Consider the following 16,462-nt stretch of genomic DNA (forward strand, 5'->3'; position numbering starts at 1 on the left):
TGTCCTGTTTACTAAACACAGGGTCTGATTTGCAACAGTCTTTCCCTTTTTTAATTTTTTAATGTTTGTTGCTGATGTTACTGAAACAGCAAAGACTTTACAAAAGTCTTTTGCCTTATTCCATGAGCAATTTCTGACCAATTACCTTGCCTTCTAACAAGGTAGATAGCCTAAAATGCACATGTAAATAGGGGAAACATGTTTTCACTTGGTTCGTGCGGCTAAGGTCAAACAAAAGAGGATTTAGCAAAATCTGACATATAAGCACAAATGTAGGTACACTTACAAGGTATTACGATCTCAGCTCTATATTTATAGACTTCCTATGAATATGGTAAGATGGTTAGATCCTTTGGTTTGGGCCACATAATTTTTTTTTTAAAAATATTTATTTCTCTCCCCTCCCCCCCACCCCCTACCCCCCACCCCCCACCCCAGTTGTCTGTTCTCTGTGTCTGTTTGCTGCATCTTGTTTCTTTGTCTGCTTCTGTTGTCAGTGGCACGGGAATCTGTGTCTCTTTTTTGTTGCATCATCTTGTTGCGTCATCTCTCCGTGTGTGCAGTGCCATTCTTGGGCAGGCTGCACTTTCTTTTGCACTGGGCAACTCTCCTTATGGGGCGCACTCCTTGCGAATGGGGCTCCCCTACGTGGGGGACACCCCTGCGTGGCAGGGCACTCCTTGTGCGCATCAGCACTGCACGTGGGCCAGTGCCACAGGGTTCAAGGATGCCTGGGGTTTGAACCGCAGACCTCCCATGTGGTAGACGGACTCCCTAACCACTGGGCCAAGTACGCCACCCCAAGGCCACGTAATTTTGATTCAGTCACAAAAGTCTGCTTACAGAGACTATCCACAGGAGAGCAAGTTTAGTAGATAGACTTTTTGTGAGCTTTAAAAGTTTATTATAGGGAAGTGGACTTGTCCCAGTGGTTAGAGCATCCATCTACCACATGGGAGGTCCGCGGTTCAAACCCCAGGCCTCCTTGAACCCTGTGGAACTGGCCCACGTGCAGTGCTGATGCGCGCAAGGAGTGCCATGCCATGCAGGGGTGTCCCCGCATAGGGGAGCCCCATGCGCAAGGAGTGTGCCCTGTAAGGAGAGCTGCCCAGCGGGAAAGAAAGTGCAGCCTGCCTAAGAATGGCGCCGCCCACACAGAGAGCTGACACAACAAGATGATGCAACAAAAAGAAACACAGATTCCCGTGCTGCTGACAACAACAGAAGTGGACAAAGAAGATGTAGCAAATAGACACAGAGAACAGACAACCAGGGAGGGGGGGGAGGGGAAATAAATAAATAAATAAATAAATCTTAAAAAAAAAAGTTCATTATATTTATGGATAAAAAGACCAAAAATATGCTGTTGTAGACAGTGCAATTTTCATATAACAAAAATAGAACACTGTAATGAAAAGAAAAGAAAAAGTCAGAAAATTAAGGAAAATTATTGCTTAAAAATTTTTTTGGAAGTGGTCAGTCATGAATAAGTAAATTGTTCCAATCACACTGCCCATGATTATCTAAACTTACCTGATTATTATATGCATCAGGTGCAAGTTTCTTGTATGTTGGTGCCATAAGAGTGGACAAATTTTGTAAATGAGATTCCAGTTTTTCTTCCTGTGTAAAATGAATAATTCTAAATATTAAATTCTAAATATATTCTTTCTATATATGACAGACGCTATCAGATTTTTCCTTTACATTGTAGATCCAAATCAATCTAATTAAATAACTAAGGAATCTTAAAAACATGACTATTTCTAAATGTAAAGTATAGACCATTGCCTATTTTTGAACATACTATTAAATATCTAGCTATTTGGTATTTTCACAAGATTAACTGATTTTCTATTTTGCATTCACATATTTGGCATTTTCTAAATATAAGCCTGTGATGTGGATAGGGTTAGGAGAATGAAACCATATGATCATAAATACGTTGCATTCTTTATTCTCTCTGTCCAATTAGCTATAAAAGATTTGCTTGGTTTGTCTATTTCTAACCTTAGTATTTTCAAATGTTCATAAAAATAGTATTTCAAAAAGTTCAAACAGTCTCTCCATAGAAAAACTAAAAATTGTGTGCTTCAAATATGGATAAAATTCTCAGAGCTATATTGTGGTATATATGAAAATTTTTTGTATATTTTACTTGAAAGGAGAAATGCTCATACTCTCCTACACCATGGAGAATAGAATTTTCTAAGTAATATACAGTTTTTAAAACGATAGGTGATAACAGTCAGTTCTATTCATACTTAGAAATTTTCACTTCAGATTGATACTTCTCTTAAAAAAAAACTTGGCAGATATAATTAGCTAGCAGAGATATACTCTATTGCACTTCAGAAGGGGAGTAGGGTTCTGAGCAGAGCTGTCCTAGTTAACTGAGGGAGCAATGTTACTGGTCATCTCCTGGATTTGATTTGCATAAAACCTTGGATACAGTGATAAACATGAAATTGTGGTGAAAAAGCTCTCTAGTATGGAAAATGAAACTGACAGCATGTAAGATTACTACTTTTTTTAAGGTTTATTAAACATTCACGTTTTATCATATGAAAAGAGGACATCTAGCATATTTAAGTAACACAGTTTATTACCAAAAACATGATTCCTTGAACAAAAGTTTATATCATGATTTCAATAATTTTATTATACTTTCACTTACTATGATAGTTATGACTAAGAAAGTTAATAGTTCAATTTAAAGGAACTTATCAATAGTAATATCCACAATAAAACCATATATATCAATTGTCTTTAACATGAAAGAAATAAAACATACAGTGACTGAAATTTGGTCATATCTAAATGCTAAATATTCTGAGGTTTTCTGATTATTAAAATAGCATACTCTAGGGAATGAATGTAGCTCAAGTGGTTGAGTGCCTGCTTCCCATGTATGAGGTCCTGGGTTCGATCCCCACAACCTCCTAAAAAAAACAAAAATAACCAACTCTCATTGGAGAGCAGATGTAGCTCAGTGATTGAGGCCCTGCTTCCCATGTATGAAGTCCTGGGTTCAATCCCCAGGACCTCTTAAAAAAAAATAGCACACTCTAGACAACATGCTGCTTGTAAAAAATGATGTTAATCTGCAAGTTAATTTTTGAGAAATATATATATTTTAAAGAAAAGATATAAGGCACTGATGAGAAGCCAATCATTGTTCATTTATATATTTGCACATTTTCACTAAAATTTGAATATATTTTAGTTATTTGAATGCATTCATGTAGGAACTTTAACCTATCTAATCTAAACCTCACAGCACGTAAAAGGAACTAGAACGAATCTTTTCTGAATACAGCTATCATGAACATGACTTTAAAAATTCAGAATCAAAAGAGGGAAGATATTACCAATTCTCATTTAGCTTTGACGTTGTTACATCCCTTTAAATTCTGGAATTGACAATAATAAAGAATAAGTAAAAGAGACTACAGGTAGGAAGAGTTCATGTTGCTTAAACTTAATATGTTACTTTGGTGTACGATAGCCCTTATGCTAACTTTTTATAAAATTATAATGTGTGTCTACACTTTAGCCAAAATTTTATTGAATCATCTCACATTAAGCTCTCCTGTCTGTTAATGAGAGCCTAACAGAATAGGTAATATTGTTAATTTCATTTGTACTCATCAATCCTCTAGAAATAATAAAAAATGTATGCATCCAGAAGTAAACCAACCTCTTTTGGGTCATCCCCAAGCAGCTTAAACTTCCTTGGGATCTTGCTTCTGGCAAACTTACATCCATTGTAGTACATGCTCCATGAACAACCAAAAGAAAAAGAGGCACCACAGGTCTCTGGGTCCAGGCCCTGACAGGCACAAGTTCTCCTGAGAAATCAAAGGAGCACTTTTATGACTATGGATAGTATTGTCTAGGTTGCTAATTTCATATTAGCATCAATAATTAGTGTTAAATTAGTTTGAAAAGATGTCTAATCTAACTATAGAGTAAGCTGTGGCATAATCAAATAGAGAAAAGAACTATTTCAAATGACTGTAAAACAAGATTTAAAAATTTTTTTGCAGTATAATATACATACAGAAAAGTACATATAATATACTGCTCAAAAAATTTCACGAACAGAACTTATTCAGGTAACTATCACCCAAACAAAGAAACAAACATTTATTAGCACCCTAGAAGTTCATCTCATACTTCCTTCCAGACAATGTCACCCTAAGAATAATTTCTATCACCATAGATAAGTTTTGCCTATTTTTATTCTTGATTCATATGTGTATATATATTTGATATTCTTTTATACTTAAATATAAGCTTATTCATGTCTGGCTTATTTTGCCAAACATTATATTTGGCATATTCTACCATACTATTGTATGTAGTTTTTTATTCACTTTCACTGAGTACAATATTACATTATGTGAATATACCAAAATTTAGCCATTTTAACATTGATAGGCATTTGGGTACTTTCAAGTTTTTGGCCAAAACACAGAATTGTGAATTTATATTTCTTGTAAGATATATCCTAAGGACCAAAATCAGACTAACAAGCAAAAGAACAAAACAAGCAAACAAACAAAACCAACAAAAAATGAAAAACACAGAAATCTTAATCTTATTGATATTTATATTAAAGAAATAAGTATGTTAATACAAGACCCAAGATTTTAAGTGCAAGATGAAAAAATTATAAAAAATAATTAAATACTCTGTAATCTTAAAACAGTAACAACATGAACACATGACAAGCTAAAACACTCAAATTTTCTCTTTAAAAATAATTACTTCCATTCTCTGACAATTAAAAAACAAAACCTAAAAGTAATGGTATCTCAATAGCAATGAGAACATCTAGGCCAGACTATGATCTCTAAATACCATTTCCCATGGAATTGAACACAGATTAAAATCCATGGGTTAATAATAATCCTAAAAAGGAAGAACTCACTGATCAGCTTAGGATGATTACTAAAGCACCAATTCAATCTTTTGACATTTGACATTTGTTTACAAACTATATGTAATGGTAACAATACACTTCAAAGGAAAAGTTCCTTAAAATTTTTCAGTTTATAAATACAAAATGGATATTACAACTAGAAAATTATCATTTTGTAGATGCTGACAAAAATGGCAGAGAAGGATTGTTGAAAATCCTCTCCTCCAATAAAACAAAAAGAACACAGGCAAATATTGTCAGAATCAACTTTTTCAGAAGTCTGGAAATTAACCAAAGACTTGCAGCAATCCAAGAACTGTTTATTCAAGAAAAATAAATGCATCTCAGAAGAGGGAGCTTCCATACTCTACCCAGCCCTACCGTAGCCTTGAAAAGCAACAGTGAGCATTCATGGTAAAAACTATAGCCACTGGAGGGACAGAATGGGGTTGGAGAGCCTTCAAAGTCCTATTCCCAGAGACTTGCCAGCCTGGAAGTTCACTGGAAAACACTACTTGCAAGGATGTCTCTATTTGCTCTGACTTGGAGCTCACCTAGTGTGAACAGTGTTTTCTCAAAGAGTGTATGTTGTAAATAATCAGAGGCAATTGCTGAATATCATGGTTGCTTGAAGTAGTAGGTAAGTTTGGGAACTCAACAGTTTAACCAAAAACTTTAAAATAAAAGCTGGAAAATGAGATGTCTATAAGGCATGAAAAATTCCAATATATTCCTGGGATATATTTCCAAGAAAGCCCTAAGTTCTAACTGCTGGTGAACCTTGAGGCCTTGCACAAACAAAAAGTGAAAGAAAAGATGGAACTGTCAACTGATTGGCTGAATATTGAAAACTTGACCCAAATGAATGCACAGAGCTCCTGGCAAAGTCTTGGATATTTTTTGGTTTTAGGCATCTATGGAACACTGTCCAATCATTAGCTGGCCAATAATTTAACCAGGCACAGGCTTCAATGGCTACACATGACAAAGAATACAGACTTTAGAGAAATTAGGCAGAAAAGTCACTAAACAAATGAATAAATAACAACTAGCAACAACATGCCTTGGGAATGAGGGGAGAATCTGATTTCCACAGTTACATTAAAGTTTCCATTTTTCAACAAAAAATGAGACATACAAAGAAACGAAAAGTATGCTCCTGGGAAGCAGATGTGGCTCAACTGATAGAGCATCTGCTTACCACATAGGAGGTCTAGGGTTCGAACCCAGGGCCTCCTGGCCCATGTGGTGAGCTGGCCCATGTGCAGTACTATTGCATGCAAGGAGTGCCATGCCACGCAGGGGTGTACCCCACATAAGGGGGCACCATGCACAAGGAGTGCCCCCCACAAGGAGAGCCACCCCATGCGGAAAGAAGTGCAGCCCACCCAGGAGTTGCATCGCACACACAGAGAGCTGATGCAGCAAGATGATGCAGCAAAAAGAGATACAGATTCCCAGTGCCGCCAAGGATGCAAGCAGACACAGAAGAACACACAGCAAATGGACACAACAGAGCAGACAATGGGGCGGGAAGGGGGGGGGAAGGGGAGAGAAATAAATAAATCTTAAAAAAAATAAAGTATGGTCCATACAGAGAAAAAATTCAGTAAAAACTGTCACTGTTTAGGTCTAGATATTTGACTTAATTGAAAAAGGTTAAGTCAGCTATTTAAACTATGGTCAAAGAACTGAAGGAAACCATGTCTAAAGAACTAAAGGAAAGCATGAGAACAATATTTTATAATAGTGAATATTAATAAAGAGATAACCACAATGAAAAACATAGTTCTGGGTTTAAAAAGCACAATAACTGAAATGAAAAATTCACTAGATGGGTCCAATTGCAGATTTCAGTGGAAGGAAGGGAGGGAGGGAGGGAAGGAATGAGGGAGAGAAAGAAAAAGAAAGAGAAAGGAAGGCAGGCAGGCAGAGAAAGCAAGAAAATTTGAAGATAGGTCAATTAATATTTAGTATGAGGAACAGAAATAAAAAAGAAGAAAAATGAACAGAACCTTAGAGACCTATGGGATGCTATCATGTGTCCACCAAACACATAGTGGAAATGCAAGGAGAGGAGATAAAATGGGAAAGAATATTTGAAGAAATATTTAATAAAAAACATTAATTTACTGATGGGCATTTGGGTCATTTTCAGCTTTTGGCTATTGTGAATAATGCTGCTATAAACACTGGTGTACAAGTATCTGTGACCCTCTTTTCACACTCTTTGGGTATATACTAAGAAATGGGATGGCTAGATCATATGGTAATTCTGTATTTAACATTTTGAGGAATCACCATATTGCTTTCCACAGTGCCTGCACCATTTTACAATCCCACCAAAAATGCATTAGTGTTCCAATTTCTCTGCATTCTCCCCAACACTTGTTCCCCAATTTTTAAATAATTGCTTCCCTTGTGGGTGAAGTGGCATCTCATCGTATGAGTTATAATTTGCATTTCCCAGTGGCCAAAGATATTGAGCATCTTTTCATGTGTTTATTGGTCATTTGTATAACTTCTTTGGAGAAATGTCTTTTCAAGTCATTTGCCCATTTTTATTAGGTTGTCCTTGTTGTTGCTTTGTAAAAGTTCCTTATATATTCTAGATATTACCCCTTACCTTATATATAGTTTGAAATTATTTCTGTAGGTTACCTTTACTTTCTTGATAATGTCCGTAGATGCACAAAAATTTTTATACTTTTGATGAAATGAAATTTATCTATTGTTTTTCTTGTTGCTCCTGCTTTTGGTGTCATGTCTAAAAATTCACTGCCAAATCCCAGGTCAAGAAGATTTGCCCCTATGTTATCTTCTGAGAGTTTTATAGTTTTAGTCTTTTATATTAAGTCCTTGATCCATCTGAGCTGATTTTTGTACATGAGGTGAAGTAAGAATCTAATGTCATTCATCTACCTAAGGATATCAATTTTCCCAACACCATTGTTGAAGAGACTGTTCTTTCCATACTGCATGTACTTAGCACCCTTGTCAAAAATCAGTTGGCGATAGAGATGTTGGTCTATTTCTGGTCTTTCAATTTTGTTCCACTGATCTATTTGTCCATCTTTGTGCCAGTACAACACTGTTTTGATTATTGTCATTTTGTAGTTATAAGTATGAGTCCTCCAACCCTGTTCTTTGTTTTCAAGATTTGTTTTGGATACTAGGGGCCCTTTGCAGGTTCATAGAAATTTGAGAATTTGTTTTGCTATTTCTGAAAATAAAAAAATTGCTGGAACAAAGAGAGAATCTTGCAAGTAGCAAGAAAGGTCATTTTTCACATACAAGGTACCCTCAGTAAGATTAACAGCTGATGTCTCACCAGAAATCATAGAGACCAGAAGGCAGTGGGATAACCTATTAAAGAGCTGAAAGGGAAAAAACTGTCAACCAAGAATTCTATATCTAGCAAAACTATATTTCAAAAATGAGTGATGAATTAAGACATTTCCAGGTAAACAAGAACTTTATTTTGCTTTTGTTGCTCGCAGACCTGCCTCATAAGAAATACTAGGTGGAGGCCTTTAGCCTGGAAGGGACATTAGAAAGTAACCTCAATTTACATGAAGACATAAAGAACACTAGTAAAAGTAACTGCACAGGTAACTCTAAAGGTGTATTTTTTTTGTTTGTACCTCTTCCTATCTGATTTAAAAGACAACTACATAAAGCAGTAATTATAAATCTGTGTTGGTAGACATACAATGTATAAAGATGCAATATGTTTGATAATAGCACAAAGGAGATACAGGGAATGGAACTTTATAGAAGAAACATTTTTGCATACTATTTTAATTTAATTGGTATTAAGCCAAACTAGATCATAAAGATATGAATTGTAATCCCTAAGAAAGCCACAAGGAAAATAACTCCAAAAAATATAGTAAAAGAAATAAGGAAATTGAAATACTAGAAAAAATACCTATTTTATTTAACATAAAAAAATCAGTAATATAGGAATAGAGGGAAAAGGAGAAAGGACTTGCAGAAAACAAATAATAAATTTACAGATATAAATCCTACCTTATCGGTAACTAATTACATGTAACTGGATTAAACAATCATGATTCAATTACATGCTTTTTATAAGTTATAGACTTTTGATTCAAAGGTGCAAATAAGCTGAAATTAAAAGGACAGAAAAAGATGTATCTTACAAATAGTAAACAAGAGAGATCTGGAATAGCTATACTAATATCAGACAAAATAGACTTTAAGACAATATTGTTACCAGAGATAGAGGAGGACATTTTCTAATGATGAAAGGGACAACCCGTCAAGCAGATATAACAATTATAAACGTATATGTACTGTTATGGATTGAATTATGTCTCCTCAAAAAATATGTTCACTAATCTTGTGTATTTGGAATTAAGATCTTCGAAGGTGTTCTTAGTTAAGATGAGGCCAATTTGAATTTGTGTGGGCCCTAATCCAAAATAACTGGTGTACTTTTAAGGAGAGGAAATTTGGACACACACACAGATAGAGAAGACAGCCATCAGCCATGTAACAGAGGGAGATGTTGAAATATGCCAGAAGCCAAAGAACACCATGTATTTCCAGCAATCTAGCATCAGAACCCTACAGGCTTTAGAGGAAGCATGTGCTTACCGACAACTTGATTCAGACTTCTAGCATCCAGAACTGATGCAATTAATTTCTGCTGTTTAAGTCGTCCACTCTGTGGTACTTTTTAATGGCAACCCTAGGAAACTAAGACATGCATCTAACAACAGAGCTATGAAATACATGAAGCACAAACTGACAGAATTAAAGGAAGAAACAGACAACTCAACAATAATAGTTGGAGATTTCAGTATCCCACTTCTAATTATGGATAAAAAGAGAACATTAACAAGGAAACAGGACAAGTGAAAAACAGTAAACCAACTAGAAATCCACATGCAAAATGAAGTTGGAACCTTAACTCATACCATATACAAAAATTAACTCAATACTGATTAAAGACCTAAATGTAAATGCTAAAATTATAAATCTTTGAGAAGAAAACATAGGAGTAAATCTTTAAAATTTGGATCAGGCATGGTTTCTTAGATAAGACACCAAAAGCACAAGCAACCCCAAAATCAAATGCATTTCTATACACTAGAAATGAATAACTCAAAAAGGAAATTAAGAAAATATATTCCATATATAATAGCATCAAAAAAAGGGAGAATATAATTAGGAATAAGTTTTATCCAAGGAGGTAAAAAACTTGCACACTGAAAACTACAACATATTACTGAAATAAATTAAAGAAGACCTAAATAAATGTAAAAACATCCTGTGTTCACAGATTGTAAGAATTTTAGGATGCCAATATTCTCTAAAATGACCTAGAGATTCAACAGAATTCCTGTGAAAATTCCAGTTACCTTTGCTTTGTTTGCAGAAACTGCCAATTCATATGATGCAAGAGACCAGAATAGTCAAAACAATCTTGAGATGAGGAACAAATTTGGAGGACTCACGTTTCCTGATTTCTAAACTTTCTACAAAGCTACAGTAATTGAGATACTGTAGTAATGGCATAGGACAGAAATATAAATCAATGCAATAGAATTAAGAATTCATAAATAAGTCCATAAATCTATGGTCAGTTGTTTTTCAACCAGGGTACCAAGATGAATCAAAGAAAAAGAATAGTTTCCAATAAAATGTTCTGGGACAACGTGATAGCAACACGCAAAAGAATGAAGCTGGATCTTTACTTCACACCATATACAAAAATTAAGTCAACATTGATCAAAGAACTAGGTATAAGAGCTGAAACTATAAAACTCTGAGAAAAAAACACAGGTGTAAATCTCTAAGTCCTTGGATCAAGCATAGTTTCTTAGATAAGACACCAAAGCACAAGTGATGAAATAAAAATAGACTGGACATCTTCAAAGGTAAAAACTTTTATACTTCAAAGAACTTCATCACAAAAGTAAAAAGACAACCCACAAAATGGGAGAAACCATCTGCAAATTACTTATCTGATAAGGGTTTTGTATCTAGGATTTATAAATAACTCTTAAAAATCAACAATTAAAAAAGAAACAGTTAACCCAATTTAAAAATGGACAAAGGATTTGCATTGACAATTCTCTAAAGAAGGTATATAAATGGTCAATTAGCACATGAAAGGATGCCAAACATAATTAGTCTTTAAATGCAAATCAAAACCACAATAAGATACCAAATCCCACCACTATGATAGTTATAATTGAAAAGATGCTGTTAAACAGGATGTAGAGATACTAGAACCCTCTCAAAAATTGCTGGTGGGAAAGAAAAATGGCACAGCTGTTACTGAAAATAGTTTGGTAGTCCCTCACAAAATTAAACATAGAGTTTACGCAGGACCTAGCAATTTCATTCGTACCTATATACTCAAGAGAACTGAAAACATAGGCCAATGCAAAAACTTATATACATTTATACGTATTCATATCAGCATTATTCATAATAGCTCCAAAGTGGAAATAACTAAATGTCTATCAATAGACAAACGGATAAACAAAAGTGGTATATCCATACAGTAGAATATTATTCAGCCATAAAAAAAAGTAATGAAATACTGATTTATGTTACAACCAGGACAAACCTTGAAAACATTATGCTAAGTCAAAGAAATGAGAAAGAAAAGGACAAATATTGCATGATTTCATTAATATGAAATATCCAGAATAGGCAAATCTAGAATAGGCAAGTTGATTAGTTGTTGCCACTTAGGGGAAGGGAGAAAAATGATGATTGCTAACAAGTATGGGTTTTTTTTTACAGGTGATGAAAATGTTCTGGAATTAGTAATGATGGTTGTACAACTTTGTGAATGCACTAAAAACCACTGAATTGTAACCTTTAAAGGGTAAATTTTATGGTATGTGAATTCAATTAAGGAATTCCTAAATAACAATGGGGAGTGACTTAAAGTTGATTTCCTACATAAAGTGGCTACTCAGAGGCATTTTTATTTCTACAGATATTGTCAGAATTAGCACATGACAGCCTCGTTTTAATATAACTTAGTTTGGTTAAATGATGAAACAGTAGAGCAAACATAATTAAAATGTTTATGTACATAACAGAATTTAAAAAATACTATTATTCTTAACCTTTGAGTGGAGTTTAGACTTCTACTGTAAAAATAAACTGAAATTTGATGAAATAGTCAGACCTTTGCAACTATAAAACAATCAACAAAATAAATGAAATGTATATAGAAATAAATTTATACAATACATTAACATAAGGAAAAAAATTACCACTTGGCAAATCCTATCAGAATAACAGAAACAGGCAGTGTTCATTAATGGAGGCTAAACAATTAGGTGAAAGTCTGATAGGGAACTTTATGATGGGTCTATCAGATTGAACAGGTGTTCAGATGCCTGAACACTGATTACTCTCAATACCACAAAACATGAAACAAAGCAGACATTATGTGCCATAAGCATTTGAATTAGAATTATTAAGAGCTTCACAGCACTACTTACGTCGCATTCTTGCCAAAACATACAAAAATACATAAAATATGAAATCCCTAAATCTCTAAATGCTAGTTTACAGAAAATATTGGGCATAGAGGAGCAAGTTAAACAAAACAAGGATGTAATCACCCAAATTTAGAATGTTAAAGTTTACAGAGTAAATTATACAGTTTTTTCACAAATAAATTTATATAAAAGGGAGGGGGAGTTATTTTAGAGTAAAATAAACTGTGAATAATATAACTTATCTTCCAAACTGGGACACTTCAGAGAGTAAATGGGGCTTCTATTATTAATTATGCCAGGACAACAGACATGAAGTGGGATCACTCTACTCAGAAGCCTTTATCAAATGTAAGAAGTAGGCTTCCTTTTTCTCAATTGCATCTTTATATATCTGAATTTTTTTTAAAGCAAGGTCCCATCAGGGAATTCGAACGGGTCTTAATATTAAATTATATTAAAAAATCATTGTCAATTTTGTGATGAATGATAATGACACCATGGTTGCATTTTGTGAAAAAAACCCTGGTTTTGTAAAAAGTCCTTATCTTTTAGAGCTTCACAGTAAAATGTTTCCAAGTGAGACAGGTTATATGTGTTTTTCTTTAAAACAATTCTGGGGGTGGGATGGGGTTAGGGAGTGTAATTTTAAAAACAGTATTAATAAAATGTTGATAAATGTTATAGCAGAGTGATAGGTCCATGGGATTAATTATACTGTAATCGCTCCCTTTATGTGTATTTGAAGCTTTTTATAACATGAAGTTTCTTAAAATGTTTAGCATCTTCTACCATGGTAGAAGGCATTCTGGTTTTGGCTTTCCTACCATGACAATGATAGATACACTCCCACAACTTTTACTTGCCAAAAAACATTGGTTAGGCCTACTCATAAAATGGAAATCTCAAAGGAAAATCTTTAAACGGGAAACAGCTGGTTTGACTCAAAGGAAATGTAAAAATTTGTTTTTTTTTTAGTTTCTCATTTAAAGATGCTCTCATAGTTTTTTCTGGACTCACAGAGGGTGGTTAGGATACATGCAGGCACTGGGATTTGTAAGAACTCAGCGATGAGGTTCACACAGCTTTGAACATTAAACTATGAGTCAGCACCCCAATCTGAGATTATCCACCGTTCTGGGCAAAATGCCAAAATTTTAACTTCTGCCAGACATATAATAAAACCTTTTTTATGGGGCAGAAGATACTTCAAAAGCTATATTTGAGTGAAGTCTATATATTGCCATTAATTAAATGCCTATTTTAATCACATAGCTCTTTTTTATTGTTGTTGGTGGAAAATTTTTTCTAAGTATGAGTAGGCCCAAACTTTAAACTTCATCTAAATAATTACTCATCTTTACCTTGAAATTTTAGACAAAGATAGGCAAAATATATAGCTTGGCTTTAAAATGTTTTAATTTTTGAAGCACAGCTTTTAACTATTTTGTACTTACCTCCTACCAGTAAAACAAATTACTATATTTTTAGGCTATGGGTGTTGCATTTCATGGTTTTCTTTTTCTTTTTAATAAAATTTTACTGAAGTATATCATTAATACATGAACATACATAACAAATATATAGTAAAAGTTGTGAACTTACAAAACAAACATGCATATCATCATACAGGAATCCCATACATCACCCCACCACCACCTCGCACTGTTGTGAAATTTTTGTTACAAACTGTGAAATAGCATTGTCAAAAAATTACTACTTGTTTATGTGTGAGGGTGTGGAAGGTGTGGGGAGTGGGGCATATGGGAATCCCTATATTTTTGTGTAACATTTATGTAACCTAAGTATCTTATAAAAATGTTTTTAATTAAAAAAAAATTACTATTAACTATAGCCCATATCTTACATTTGGTGTATTTTCCCCCAAGTCACCTGATTATTAACACCCTGTATTAGTAGTATACATTTGTATAATACTAATTGTACAAATAATTAAATAATTTTTAAAAAGTGGTTCATGAGAGAGTATTATACATTTGTATATTACTAATTATACAAATAATGAAACAATTTAAACAAGGTGGTTCATGAGAAAATGTTCCCATATTTGTCTTGTTAATAACCATGGTCCATCTTCTACCACTTGATTCTCTGTGTTATACAGCCCCATAATGTCTAATGGTTTTCAAATGCAAAGTAACAAAATTTAGGGAAATTCTTAGCATAAAATTTCTTTCTATAAATGAGATTCTATTTCAGTTAATGGCATTTATAGGAAATTAAAGAAAAACCTTCAGGAGAAAACTATCCAAGATATATATTAGTGAAAATTAAATCTATTAAATGAATGTGAAAAAAAATTTGCTTGCATCCACAATAAATTAAATAACTTTCATTTCCATAAGAAATTCTTCAGTGACTTAGAACCTAAAACTATCAAGTCTAAGAGGAAGTCTTTAAAAAACAATGCAGTATTACTGAATTCCAGAAAAGAACTGCTATCAACATGAGCTCAAGGTGCCTCATTTTTGCTTTCTTTCTGATTAAGGGAAACTACATAGTTTTTTTCAGAAGAAATAAGGGAATTTAGGGTAAATGGAACAGTATTTAATATCTAAAGGCAGTGTGTTTATGATGCAGCAACTTTTGCCTACCAACTTATTTGAAAAAGTGGATTTATGGAAGACAGATATACATCTTGAAATTTGGTGATCATAATTACCATAGAAAGCCAAGTCACATTTTCACATAGGAAGAGTAACTTTTCTAAATTGATTATTTATGGTTGATTTGCCTCACATTACCTGGAGACATAATCTGTGTTAACATATATAAATTTAGTAAAACCATGAGTTATAACTATAGTCAGCAAAAGAACAAATTTGGTTAGCAATGGGTGTATGCTATGAGAAGCGTAAGTATTTCCATAAGCTCAGTAAATTATTTTGTAGTTTGGAGGAAGAAGAGTATAGAAGAAAGTACAAAAGAAAATTATTTCATAACCAATTGTGAAATTGTGAGTGAAATGACTATTACTGTGTTTCAGTGTAGTACTGTGAATTTGCTTATATTTTTTTAATGTTAAATGGGAATAGTATAGCAGATTCCCTAATAGGAATAATAAAAATGAGGCTTTCGCCAAGTGGAAATTTAGACTTCTTGCAAATGTATGAAATTAAAAAACAAAAAAAAAACCCACACATAAAAAACATGCTAGCACTTGAGTACACTTAATATATACAACTACATTCCCTCACGATCCAATTCCAAATTTATATTCCTGGAACAGAGCCACTCATTTCTCTATTATTAGGCAGCAGTAAAGATGGAAACAATTTTGATTGCTACTGGGGAAGTAATGGACTATAATGACCAGAGGTAAAAATCAGTTCTGTATACTGTTAACAAGGGCCTTGAATTTTTGCTTTTGGTACATATGTATATTATGGCCCTTGACCTGGGTATCTCTGATAGAACTTTCCTAGTTCTGACTCTACAGCATGAAAGTGGTCTCTATATTTATTAATGTAGTGACTATAAGTATGGAAATATTTTCATATTTGGAGTACAAATGAGGTCATATGGGTAAACTTACACTTCCAGTATACTACTACTAATAGCTACACTTTCAGTGTATAAAAAATTAGTTCATGAAAATATCACCTCAAATTATCCATGTTAGCAAAAACTGGTTATGAAGCAGGTATTCTGATCCCATTTTATAAATGCAAAAATGCAGGTTCATCTCTCTTCCTTCAAGCCAAAGACTGGGTCTAAGTTTTAGTGGCCCCAGAGAGGAGTAAGCCCGGAGCTTCACTTACTCTTCATTCAGGGAACACCGACGGTTGGTGAGTGTGCCATACTTCCTCAGTGTCTCGGTGAGTTCCGAGTAGAGTTTGTCAGCCAGAGATAGTGGGATTCCTTCCCACACCAGGATGAGAATCACAATCACAGCAGCCTCACAGGTGTGGCCAGCTCGCTCTCGCACCAAACACAGCAGCTTCTCCTCATCGCAGCTTCTGCGAACCACCTGTGTGGATCACCATTCCACCCCAAACACCCCACCCCAACCCAAACA

At 34.1% G+C, this 16,462-nt stretch overlaps 1 protein-coding gene across 2 annotated transcripts in view; it reads right to left on the minus strand.

Annotated features, from left to right (window-relative positions):
* TET2 (tet methylcytosine dioxygenase 2) overlaps positions 1 to 16,462 on the minus strand; it is a 131,344-nt gene that overhangs the window by 14,537 nt on the left and 100,345 nt on the right. For both annotated transcript variants that reach the window (XM_004476225.5, XM_071215210.1), the window contains 3 exons: positions 16,206 to 16,414; positions 3,701 to 3,851; positions 1,534 to 1,623 (listed from right to left, as the gene is read on the minus strand). In XM_004476225.5, coding sequence (XP_004476282.2) covers positions 1,534 to 1,623; positions 3,701 to 3,851; positions 16,206 to 16,414 — 450 coding nt within the window. The remainder of the gene's footprint in view (positions 1 to 1,533; positions 1,624 to 3,700; positions 3,852 to 16,205; positions 16,415 to 16,462) is intronic.

This window comes from Dasypus novemcinctus, chromosome 1 (genome assembly GCF_030445035.2).
Source record: "Dasypus novemcinctus isolate mDasNov1 chromosome 1, mDasNov1.1.hap2, whole genome shotgun sequence".
Taxonomy (NCBI): Eukaryota; Metazoa; Chordata; class Mammalia; order Cingulata; family Dasypodidae; genus Dasypus; species Dasypus novemcinctus.